Source organism: Coregonus clupeaformis, chromosome 30 (assembly GCF_020615455.1).
Source record: "Coregonus clupeaformis isolate EN_2021a chromosome 30, ASM2061545v1, whole genome shotgun sequence".
Classification (NCBI taxonomy): domain Eukaryota; kingdom Metazoa; phylum Chordata; class Actinopteri; order Salmoniformes; family Salmonidae; genus Coregonus; species Coregonus clupeaformis.
Window position 1 is genome coordinate 8,627,456 of NC_059221.1, and position 12,723 is coordinate 8,640,178.

General features: G+C 43.8%; 1 protein-coding gene across 1 annotated transcript in view; it reads right to left on the reverse strand.

Annotated features, from left to right (window-relative positions):
* Positions 1 to 12,723, reverse strand: part of LOC121546000 (espin-like) — a 121,335-nt gene that overhangs the window by 13,142 nt on the left and 95,470 nt on the right. The window contains exons 10-11 of the mRNA XM_041856957.2: positions 7,365 to 7,510; positions 3,862 to 4,230 (exon numbers count right to left, since the gene is read on the reverse strand). Of these exons, the coding sequence (XP_041712891.2) occupies positions 3,862 to 4,230; positions 7,365 to 7,510 (515 nt within the window). The remainder of the gene's footprint in view (positions 1 to 3,861; positions 4,231 to 7,364; positions 7,511 to 12,723) is intronic.

Consider the following 12,723-nt stretch of genomic DNA (forward strand, 5'->3'; position numbering starts at 1 on the left):
TGCCCTTTCCCACCTGGACAAGAGGAACACCTACGTGAGAATGCTATTCATTGACTACAGCTCAGCGTTCAACACCATAGTGCCCTCAAAGCGCATCACTAAGCTAAGGATCCTGGGACTAAACACCTCGCTCTGCAACTGGATCCTGGACTACCTGACGGGCCGGCCCCAGGTGGTAAGGGTAGGTAACAACACATCTGCCACGCTGATCCTCAACACGGGGGTGCGTGCTAAGGGGTGCGTGCTCAGTCCCCTCCTGTACTCCCTGTTCACCCATGACTGCATGGCCAGGCACGACTCCAACCCCATCATTAAGTTTGCCGACGACACAACAGTGGTAGGCCTGATCACCGACAATGATGAGACAGCCTATAGGGAGGATGTCAGAGACCTGGCCATGTGGTGCCAGGATAACAACCTCTCCCTCAACGTGACCAAGACAAAGGAGATGATTGTGGACTACAGGGGAAAAAAAAGAGGACTGAGCACGCCCCCATTCTTATCGACGGGGCTTTAGTGGAACAGGTTGAGAGCTTCAAGTTCCTTGGTGTCCACATCACCAACGAACTATCATGGTCCAAACACACCAAGACAGTCGTGAAGAGAGCACAACAAAGCCTATTCCCCCTCAGGAGACTGAAAAGATTTGGCATGGGTCCTCAGATCCTCAAAATGTTCTACAGCTGCACCATCAAAAGCATCCTGACTGGTTGCATCACCGCCTGGTATGACAACTGCTCGGCCTCCGACCGCAAGGCACTACAGATGGTAGTGCGTACGGCCCAGTACGTCACTGGGGCCAATTTTCTTGCCATCCAGGACCTCTATACCAGGCGGTGTCAGAGGAAGGCCCTCAAAATTGTCAAAGACTCCAGCCACCCTAGTCATAGATTGTTCTCCCTGCTACCGCACGGCAAGTGGTACCGGAGCTCCAAGTCTAGGTCCAAAAGGCTTCTCAACAGCTTCTACCCCCAAGCCATAAGACTCCTGAACAGCTAATCATGGCTACCCGGACTACTTGCACTGCCCCCCCACCCCCACCCCATCTTTTTACGCTTACTTAATTATTTATGCATAGTCACTTTAACTCTACCCACATGTACATATTACCTCAACTAGCCGGTGCCCCCGCACATTGACTCTGCACCGGTACCCCCTGTATATATAGCCTCCCTACGCTTACTTTTTTGTTGTTGTTTTATTTTACTTTTTTATTAAAAAATAAATGCATTGTTGGTTAAGTAAGCATTTCACTGTAATGTCTGTACCTGTTGTATTTGGCGCATGTAGCAAATAACATTTGATTTGGTTTATTTGGTAGCATTGTCTTTAAATTGTTTAACTTGGGTCAAACGTTTCGGGTAGCCTTCCACAAGCTTCCCACAATAAGTTGTCCATTTGGAAGACCTATTTGCGACCAAGCCTTAACTTCCTGACTGATGTCTTGAGATGTTGCTTCAATATATCCACGTCATAATCATTGGCCAGAGCGTCAAGTGTGCGCTCTGAATGCTCCGAAAACAAAATCAGATGGGTGGGGCTAAAGCTTAAGAGGGTGTGAAAGATGCTGAATGGGTGTTGACAAAGAAGAGCTCTTCACTAGATACCAAAACATTCAAATGCCATTTTCTCAAAAGTGAGTCTACAAGTTTATCAACTTTCAAAGCAGAATTACTTCCCCATTGTTCCTCAAATGCAGTGTATGATATACCATTTTGTAGCTCTGAGTCTCTACTTTTATCCAATGTAAACAAAAACACAATTTCAAATTGTGCTACATAAGACCAAATCCAGGTGGTGAGTCACAATTGTGCGTGAATAAATGTTTTATAAATCCCTATTGGGTTTCTGTAGGGAAGTTTAACAGGTTAAGCCATAGCATATAAGGAAAACCACAGAAGCATCTTCAATGAAGTAGATAAAATAGAGTGTATGGGTGGACATTGAGCTGTAGTGTGAATAGGCCTCGCATCACACCTATGAATTAGCATGTATAGAGCTGCACCACTCCATCTCCGAACACTAGCCACACTGTGAACCCGTCAGCCAGATCCTACTGTACAGTCGTGTTCAAAGGTTTTGAGAATGACACAAGTATTGATCTTCAAAGTTCGCTGCTTCAGTGTTGAGATAGTTTTGTTAGATGTTACTATGGTATACTGAAGTATAATTACAAGCATTCCATAAGTGTCAAAGGCTTTTATTGACAATTACATTACGTTTATGCAAAGAGTCAATTTTTGCAGTGTTGACCCTTCTTTTTCAAGACCTCTGCAATCCGCCCTGGCATGCTGTCAATTAACTTCTGGGCCACATCCTGACTGATGGCAGCCCATTCTTGCATAATCAATGCTTGGAGTTTGTCAGAATTTGTGGGTTTTTGTTTGTCCACCCGCCTCTTGAGGATCGACCACAAGTTCTGAATGGGATTAAGGTCTGGGGAGTTTCCTGGCCATGGACCCAAAATGTCGATGTTTTGTTCCCCGAGCCACTTAGTTATCACTTTTGCCTTATGGCAAGGTGCTCCATCATGCTGGAAAAGGCATTGGTCATCACCAAACGGTTCTTGGAAGGTTGGGAGAAGTTGCTCTCGGAGGATGTGTTGGTACCATTCTTTATTCATGGCTGTGTTCTTAGGCAAAATTGTGAGTGAGCCCACTCCCTTGGCTGAGAAGCAACCCCACACCTGAATGGTCTCAGGATGCTTTACTGTTGGCATGACACAGGACTGAATGGACTGATGGTAGCGCTCACCTTGTCTTCTCCGGACAAGGTGTTTTCCGGATGCCCCAAACAATCGGAAAGGGGATTCATCAGAGAAAATGACTTTACCCCAGTCCTCAGCAGTCCAATCCCTGTACCTTTTGCAGAATATCAGTCTGTTCCTGATGTTTTTCCTGGAGAGAAGTGGCTTCTTTGCTGCCCTTCTTGACACCAGGCCATCCTCCAAAAGTCTTCACCTCACTGTGCGTGCAGATGCACTCACACCTGCCTGCTGCCATTCCTGAGCAAGCTCTGCACTGGTGGTGCCCTGATCCCGCAGCTGAATCAACTTTAGGAGACGGTCCTGGCACTTGCTGGACTTTCTTGGGCGCCCTGACACCTTCTTCACAACAATTGAACCTCTCTCCTTGAAGTTATTGATGATCCGATAAATGGTTGATTTAGGTGCAATCTTACTCAATGGAAAGGGGAGTCTCTCACGAACACAATGGGGTTTTCCGTTTTGCTCTGCAACCCCCACAATTGTCACGGACTCATCTGAAGGTAACCCACACAAATTAATGGAAGTATGGAGGTAGTTTTGTGGCAACAAAAATAAGGGGTTAAATGTGTCCAAAATATATATATATATATATATTCCCTGAGCTTTCTTATTTCTCATAGATATAGGACAGGCACTTCAAAACCTTATTCCTTATGATACATGTTTTAACTGTCTTTTTTTTGTTGCCAACTATTAATGTGTTATTCAATACGTTTCTATAGGCTATAGTAGTAAAGGCCAAATTCAATATTTTATCAAATATCTTTCATTATTTTGGGGAGGGATACCTAAAAGGGTAGTTAAATTCAAAATCAAATAGATAAATGATTAATGGTATGACCATCTTAAAACAATTCCATATGTTAGCTTAGTACCCCCGTTTAAACACAAAACAAACCCACCAAAACCACACACCAACCCACATTTCAGCCATTCTCCTTGTGCTTTCAATCCCTTTTAACCACTTTCGACCTCGTTTTCCCCTCAGTGCCCGTTCTGTGACAGCAGCACAAAAAAGAGAGCTGAAACTGTAAATGTTTATCATCATACTCTCACTCCTATCTTTCTCTCACACCTCCTCCATTCACGCCTACCTTGCGCTTGTGTTCATCCTCCTCCTGCATCTTCACATGGAGCTTGCGCACCATCACCTGCCTTTTCCATTCAGGGATGGCTCGGCCCTGCTCGTCGTGTGTGGGCACTAGGGCCTCCACGTCCGCCAGGCTACCCTTCCGGGTCTGTCCCATCAGGCTTGATGCCGACGCTGCCCCGCTGCCGTTCCCATTGAGGAGCTGCTCGCTGCTCTTGGAGGTGGAGAGGGTCCGGGGCGTGCTGTTGCCCACAGGGCTGGGGGTGATGGGTGGGGAGGTGGCGCTGGCACTGGCGGCGGGGGGCGGAGACGTGGGCTTGGCTGAGGACGGGCTGACTGTGCGGGTCTGGGGCGGTGATGTGGGGCTCTCACCCTGGGTGATGGCAGAAAGAGGGGAAAAAGTTAAAAGTTCAAAATCTTAATTGTTCATTAAGGTCAAACAGGAATTTGTCTTGAACTAAATAGGCTCCGTTTCGATATATATGAACTACACAGGATGTACAACATTGACAAATGACAGAAACCAAGATACACTATATATACACACAAAAGTATGTGGACACCCCTTCAAATGAGTGGATTTGGCTATTTCAGCCACACCCGTTGCTGACAGGTGTATAAAATCGAGCACACGGCCATGCAATCTCCATAGACAAACATTGGCAGTAGAGGGGCCTTACTGAAGAGCTCAGTGACTTTCAACATGGCACCGTCATAGTCAGTTCGTCAAGTCAACTGTAAGTGCTGTTATTGTGAAGTGGAAACGTCTAGGAGCAACAACGGCTCAGCCGTGAAATGGTAGGCCACACAAGCTCACAGAATGGGACCGCCGAGTGCTGAAGTGTGTAGCGCGTAAAACTTGCCTGTCCTCGGTTGCAACACTCACTACCGAGTTCCAAACTGCCTCTGGAAGCAACGTCAGCACAAGAACTGGTAGTCGGGAGCTTTATGAAATGGGTTTCCATGGCCAAGCAGCCGCACACAAGCCTAAGATCACCAACTGTAAAGTTTGGTGGGGGAGGAATAATGATCTGGGGCTGTTTTTCATGGTTCGACTGCGAGCCAGGCCTAATCGTACAACATCAGTGCCCAACCTCACTAATGCTTGTGGCTGAATGGAAGCAAGTCCCTGCAGCAATTTTCCAACATCTAGTGGAAAGCCTTCCCAGAGTGGAGGCTGTTATAGCAGCAAAGGGGGGACCAATTCCATATTAATGCCCATGATTTTGGAATGAGATGTTCGACGAGCATGTGTCCACATACTTTTGGTTATGTAATGTATGTACGTATGTATTTGAAACAAGACCAACTGCCTATATAATAAAAGGAGAACCTAACGAGTTGCTTCGATGTGTCACACGATAAATAAGAAGACAACGCCCACACAGAGCACCACTCATATTGAATTGCTTATTCATTGCGTTCACTGAGTGGACGCTTTGGGCTAATTCAGTGTTATGCAACCAAGCGTGGCGGTGGAGGCCAGGCCAGCTCTGCTACTAGGAGGAGAACAATGGGTCGAGTCAGGTCACCAAGTTAGCCCTCCTCACTTCTTCTTCACGGTGACAGAGTGCAAGTGACATGTTTGTTTAGCCATCAGTGAGTCACCATTTGACCAACTGTTAAATGGTCATATTGTGATCAGTGTAAATGGCTGAGGTCACCATCTTTGGTTAGTCTCAAAAGGGACAATGGTCACACTGTACAGTACACATACAGCAGGGTTCCCCAACTGGTGGGTGGCCCCGACAAGTTTTCTGAGCAAAAAAAAAAAAAATTGTACTTTTTTAAATGTTTGTAAAAACACCAGGAAATCAACTCCAAGTGATTTTAATTTAAGAAAATCTGTTCCCAAGTATTCCCCCGCATAATAGAGAGACACGTGATTGTATACAAATGTAAGCATGGTTTGAAATTATTATGTTTTAGTCAAACATATCTGTTTGGGCTTCTTGTGGTCAATTTGCAGTCTAAAAATTATTTGTAATTATGTTCCGGCCCACCGACCATCTGCTCAAGAAAAAAATCGTCCCGCAGCTGAATCTAGTTGATGATCCCTGACATACAGTGCATGTTGATCATGTGGGATGCAAGCGGTTCTCATGATGCAGAGTGTGTCTAGTCACTTCAATGAGGTTTCACGGGTCAGTCCACTGTTAGCACTCAATCTGGGATCCTTCTGATGGCTGAAAAACCCTTTGTTCCAGAATATGATCTGCTTATCAGAGGCCACTGACTGACATTACGTAATAGCAATATAAAACACATCGGCACAGAGGCAATGAACGATATCAATCAAAGGCGTATTGTTTATCATTGAAACCCAGAAGGGGATACAAATATTTGCCAACGCAGCAGCCTTTACAATTGGACACAGTTTCAGATGGGGCACCTTTGTGGTCATTGACTAGCACTAACCTCCTGTCTTAGCTGTACTTCCTGGTTATAATGACATAACCCTTTCCCTCAGCTACCTGCAAACAATTACTCTTTGTTGGCAGTCGACAAGTGTACACAAAGTTACAGTCTCTCCTCATACTCAGGTCTGACTACTTCTACTACTGCCTATGAGGTGAAATGTCACTGACATTAATATTTCTGTGGTTTGGCTCTTGCCATCCGTCCTCTGCCATGGATTCCCACGGTCAGTTGTAAGAGGAGAACTATTGGGCCACGTCAAAGGGGGTGTGTACCACTGTTCTACTCTGGCTACGTCTGCTCACTCCTGCTTTGGCAAGTAGATACAGTAGGATGGCACAGTTTGTTTGAAAATCTTATGGTCAACAGACCAAATGATAGAATGTTGTTGTAATGTCTCTTTAAGAAGGACTAGTGATCTCATATTACCTCCAACACAGATTAGTGAATGAGTCAAACTGCTTTGCTAATCCTACGGTATCCGCAGCAACATAACAAAAAAACCAACAACTCTTCTCGATATCACCAATCAAAACAGGACTTTGCATCTACACTCTTAGAAAAAAGGGTACTATCTAGAATCTGAAAGGGTTCTTCAGATGTCCCCATAGGCAAACCCTTTGAAGAACCCTTTTTGGTGCCAGGTAGAACCCTTTTGAGTTCCATGTAGAACACTTTCTACATGGAACCAGGGTCCTACCTGGAACCAAAAAGTGTTCTACCTGGAATCAAAAAGGATTCTACTATGGGGACAGCTGAATAACCCTTTTTTCTAAGTGTGTATGGCTCTGATGGTTGGAGCCGTTCGTTGGAGCATGCTGGAGCTTATAACAGCACCAGTTTTATATGTACTTCAGTGGAAGTTATGATTCGCCCCAAATCTAATTTTCACTTTGTCTCCCATTGACACCAAAGCATGACTAAGTGAACATTTTACTTAAATTGGAGTTAGGATTTGACCCATACAGAATATGTGAATCATATTGTAAGTCGCTGTGGTGTGTGGATAAAAGTGTCTGCTACAATGACCATATCCATCCATCCATCCATCCATCCATCCATCCATGTGTCGGTGTAGAAGCCACTTACGTTATTGCCCGCCAGGCCGCTGTGGGAGAAGACGGTTGTGTAGCCTTTACTGTGTGGTGTGGGCTTCAGGTTCTTCCCCGCTTTTATTTCAGCCAGCAGCTCCGAGTTGTCTCCGGTGGCGGACATCATGTTGAAGGATTTGTTGCCTGGGGAGGACAAAAGAACAGAGGGTTAAGTGAGAGACAGACAGAGAGCGAGTGAGAAATACATTAATTAGATCTATCATAAAGCAGCCACAAAAGCACATTTATGCAAAAGAAAAAACAATTCTAATTGGAAACCTCAAAAAGAGAAATGGTTTGATGCTAAATGTAAACAAGGGAAAAATATAGATATTTAGCAAATAGAAAACATTACCAACCACAAGATACAGACGTTCGGCAAGAATAATTGTGACACATTGAAAGAATACAAACAAAACCTAAGATGGAAGAAATTGAAACATTTTGAAAAAACTGAAAGAGATTGAAAACTCCATTGATGGAAACCAGTTCTGGGAGAAATGGAATGGTCTAAATCAGGGGTGTCAAACGTACGGCCCGCGGGCCGGATCAGGCCCGCAAACGGGTTTAATCCGGCCCGCGAGATGATTTTGAGATTATTTTTATTTTTTGTAAAGTATAAAAATGCGCTGCAATTTTTCAATAAAATAAACTGCTGTTCCAATTGCGTCCACTGGATGGTGCAATAGCAATTGTGTTAAGCAAGCAAACTGTTTATACCGGGGCAGAGCAAGTAGGTCAAGCACGTGCAGCCAATGAGCTACTTTGTTTTGCCCGCGATATTTATTACGGCTTCTACTTTTAACATTATGTGCTTTGGCACCCTCATTGCCCCAATATGTCTCTGTCAAAAAAGAGAAAAGTGGACGCAGAGTGCAGAGTGTTACAAGAAAAATGGTCATCCTATTTATTCACGGAATTGAATGGGAAAGCTGTATGTTTGGTGTGTTCAGAGCATGTTGCAGTGCTGAAAGAATATAACCTTCGTCGCCACTATGTGAGTCTTCATGCCGACAAATATGACAACTTTAAAGGACAGCGGAGATGAGAGAAGGTGAATGAACTGTTGGCGGGTCTGAAGAAACAGCAGTCTGTGTTTACTCACAACCGAGACATCAGTGACGCTGCAGTGAAAGCTAGCTACCTCATTGCTAATGAAATCGCAGTGGCTTCAAAACCATTTAGTGAGGGTGAATTTGTAAAAACATGCATGATGAAGGCAGCGGAGATTGTGTGCCCTGAAAAGCGGCAGACTTTTGCAAATATCAGCCTGACAAGAAACACAGTTGCAGACAGGATTTCCGATCTTTCAGTGGATTTGGACAGCCAGTTGAAGCAAAAAGTAAAGTCATTTATTGCGTTTTCGGTTGCAATTGATGAAAGCACGGACATTACAGATGTTGCACAACTGGCCATTTTCATCCGCGGAGTTGATGACACATTGACCGTCACCGAGGAGTTCGTGGAGTTGGTGCCGATGACCGATACAACGACAGCAGCTGATATTTTTACCGCACTCGTCGGCGCGCTGGACAGGGTCGGAGTGGACTGGTCCCGCGCTGTCAGCCTGGCTACAGATGGTGCGCCCTCAATGATCGGGAAAAAAGCAGGCGTTGTGACAAAGTTCAGAGAGAAAGTGCAATCTGCAAATGGAGGACGTGATTTTTTGACTTTTCACTGTATTTTGCACCAGGAGGCTTTGTGTTGCAAGTCATTAAAGATGGATAACGTCATGAAGGTGGTCATCCAAACTGTTAATTTCATCCGATCCAGAAGCCTGAATCACCGTCAGTTTGACAGCCTTCTCAGAGAGAAAGACCACATCTATGGCCTGCCATACCACACTGAGGTAAGATGGTTAAGCCGAGGTGCTGTGCTGAGGCGTTTCTTTGATTTACGAGAAGAAATTGAACAGTTCATGGAAGAAAAGGGCAAACCAGTGTTAGAATTTCATTCCGCAGAATGGATGCAGGACCTTGCATTTATGGTGGATGTTACAGAGCACCTGAATAACTTGAACAAACAGCTGCAAGGGCGCAACAAAGTTGTCACGCAGTATTATGACAGCATACGTTCTTTCAAGTTGAAGCTGTCATTGTGGGAGACGCAACTTGCCGGTGGTGATGCAGCTCACTTCCCCTGTCTGAAAAATGTGTGCGCGACCCAACATGTGGCAGACATAAAAAATAAAATAACGGGACTGTTACGGGAGTTTGAGCAACGCTTTCAGATGTATGTTTATGTTTTTATGTTGATGTGCTATTGTTTTTAATTGATTTTATTTGTATATTTAACCTATTCTTGACTCTGTGGTTCTTGCACTTGTTTGGGGAACAGGATTTCATTATTTTTATCTACATTTCTGCCTGAGAAATGACACCCTGATATAGTTCTGTGGTCTGTGATATACTTCTGTGAATCACTGAGGCATTGTGTGTTTTTTGTCCTCAGAACTTTCAAATAACTTGAGGTGTTTTATGATTAATAGTGATGTTGTGCTTTTGGACACTGTCCTCAGGCTCCAGCTTTATGTTTATATGTTTTATGTTGATGTGCTATTGTTTTTAATTGATTTTATTTTATTTGTATATTTAACCTATTCTTGACTCTGTGGTTCTTGCACTTGTTTGGGGAACAGGATTTCATTATTTTTATCTACATTTCTGCCTGCGAAATGACACCCTGATATAGTTCTGTGATCTGTGAAACAGTTCTGTTAATCACTGAGGCATTGTGTGTTTGTGTGTTCTTTTTCTTTAGAATTTTCAAATAAACTTGACGTGTTTTATGATTAATAGTGATGTTGTGCTTGTACTATTTTGGACACACTGTCCTCAGGCTCCAGCTTTATGTTGTATGTTGATCGTATTAAAACAAAGAAAACAATCTGAAGTTGTTGTTTTTAAGTTATATATACCATGATTTTTCCGGTCCGGCCCACTTGGGAATAGATTTTCCTCCATGTGGCCCCTGAGCTAAAATGAGTTTGACACCCCTGGTCTAAATGGAGAACAGAAGAATGATCTAGCCATTCAAAATGGCAACATTTGAAAAGATAATCAAGTCTCTATGGAATAATACCATCAGATTACCTTATTTAAACCAAATAAATATTCAAGAAAAACTCCGCTCCCTAGAACACACAATTAAAAACATCCAATTGACTATCAAATTACACAAGCTGAACTTTTGAAGAAAATACAAATCCTTAGGGTGGATTTACATGAGTAAAATATGTCTAGTGAGCTCTATTTCTCTTCTACATCAAATGTTCTACTGTTTACACTCAGCTTGGAAGTGGTGTGGCCAAAGCCACATTCTTGCTTCATGTGAGTGCAGCTATTAGTATACCGTAAATACCATAGCATATAGACAAAATAAGGATAGCAATTCAAACTATACAGGAGCTTCTCATCGAAACCATATTGTATATAGTGTTGCACACTTGATTAATGCAATGATTCACAAATGTGTGGCTATTTTAAAAGCCTTTCATTTTTAATTTGGCTGACAGAGCAAAAATGCTGTCTACTGGTATTAAGGTAATTAAGGTCGTTCTTGCAGGGACATGTGGTGTGGGAGAGCCTTTGTCTTTACACTAACACTCAGAGGGGGGTATGTGGTGTAGATATCTCCCACACTACCTCCAGAGAGACATCTTAAAGATAGTTTTTTTAGGATGGCGCTGCAGTGGATAGCGGCCGTTTTATGGGCTCCTGACCAATTCTGCTATTTTGTGTACGCAATGTCTCCGTCATCATTTCCTATGACGAAAAACGGCTTCTCAACATCAGAACAGCATTCACTAACCTCAGTTTGAGCACTGGCTTCATTAATAAGAGCATAAACGAAGTCATCCCCACAGTGACCGTACGTACATATCCCAACCAGAAGCCATGGATTACAGGCAACATCCACACTGAGCTAAAGGCTAGGGCTGCTGCTTTCAAGGAGTGGGACACCAAATCGGCACTCTTATAAAGGAATCCCCCTACGACCTCCGACGAGCCATCAAACATCTAAGATTGACTCCTACCTCGCAGGCTCCGACGCTCGTCGGATGTGTCAGGGCTTGCAAACTATCACAGATTACAAAGGGAAACCCAAATGGCTACATGCCTTCTATGCTTGCTTCAAGACAAGCAACACTGAACCGTGCATGAGAGCACCAGCTGTTCTGGACATCTGTGATCTCGCTCTCAAATGGCCGATGTGAGTAAAACCTTTAAAAACGTTAACATTCACAAGGCCACGGGGCCAGATGGATTACATGGCTCACAACACCATCATCCCAGACACCCTGGAACACCAACAGTGCCTTCAGAAAGTATTCACACCCCCCTTGACTTTTACACATTTAGTTGCGTTACAAAGTGGGATTCAAATGGATTTTCATATTTTGTCAACGATCTACACAAAATACTCTGATGTCAAAGTGGAAGAAAATTCTTACATTTGTTTAAAAAATCATGACAAATAAAACCCTAATATATCTTCATTAGATACAGTGAGGGAATTAAGTATTTGATCCCCTGCTGATTTTGTACGTTTGCCCACTGACAAAGACATGATCAGTCTATAATTTGAATGGTAGGTTTATTTGAACAGTGAGAGACAGAATAACAACAACAAAAAATCCAGAAAAACACATGTCAAAAATGTTATGAATTGATTTGCATTTTAATGAGGGAAATAAGTATTTGACCCCTCCGCAAAACATGACTTAGTACTTGGTGGCAAAACCCTTGTTGGCAATCACAGAGGTCAGACGTTTCTTGTAGTTGGCCACCAGGTTTACACACATCTCAGGAGGGATTTTGTCCCACTCCTCTTTGCAGATCTTCTCCAAGTCATTACGGTTTCGAGGCTGACATTTGGCAACTCGAACCTTCAGCTCCCTCCACAGATTTTCTATGGGATTAAGGTCTGGAGACTGGCTAGGCCACTCCAGGACCTTAATGTGCTACTTCTTGAGCCACTCCTTTGTTGCCTTGGCCGTGTGTTTTGGGTCATTGTCATGCTGGAATACCCATCCACGACCCATTTTCAATGCCCTGGCTGAGGGAAGGAGGTTCTCACCCAAGATTTGACAGTACATGGCCCTGTCCATCGTCCCTTTGATGCGGTGAAGTTGTCCTGTCCCCTTAGCAGAAAAACACCCCCAAAGCATAATGTTTCCACCTCCATGTTTGATGGTGGGGATGGTGTTCTTGGGGTCATAGGCAGCATTCCTCCTCCTCCAAACACGGTGAGTTGAGTTGATGCCAAAGAGCTCCATTTTGGTCTCATCTGACCACAACACTTTCACCCAGTTCTCCTCTGAATCATTCAGATGTTCATTGGCAAACTTCAGACGG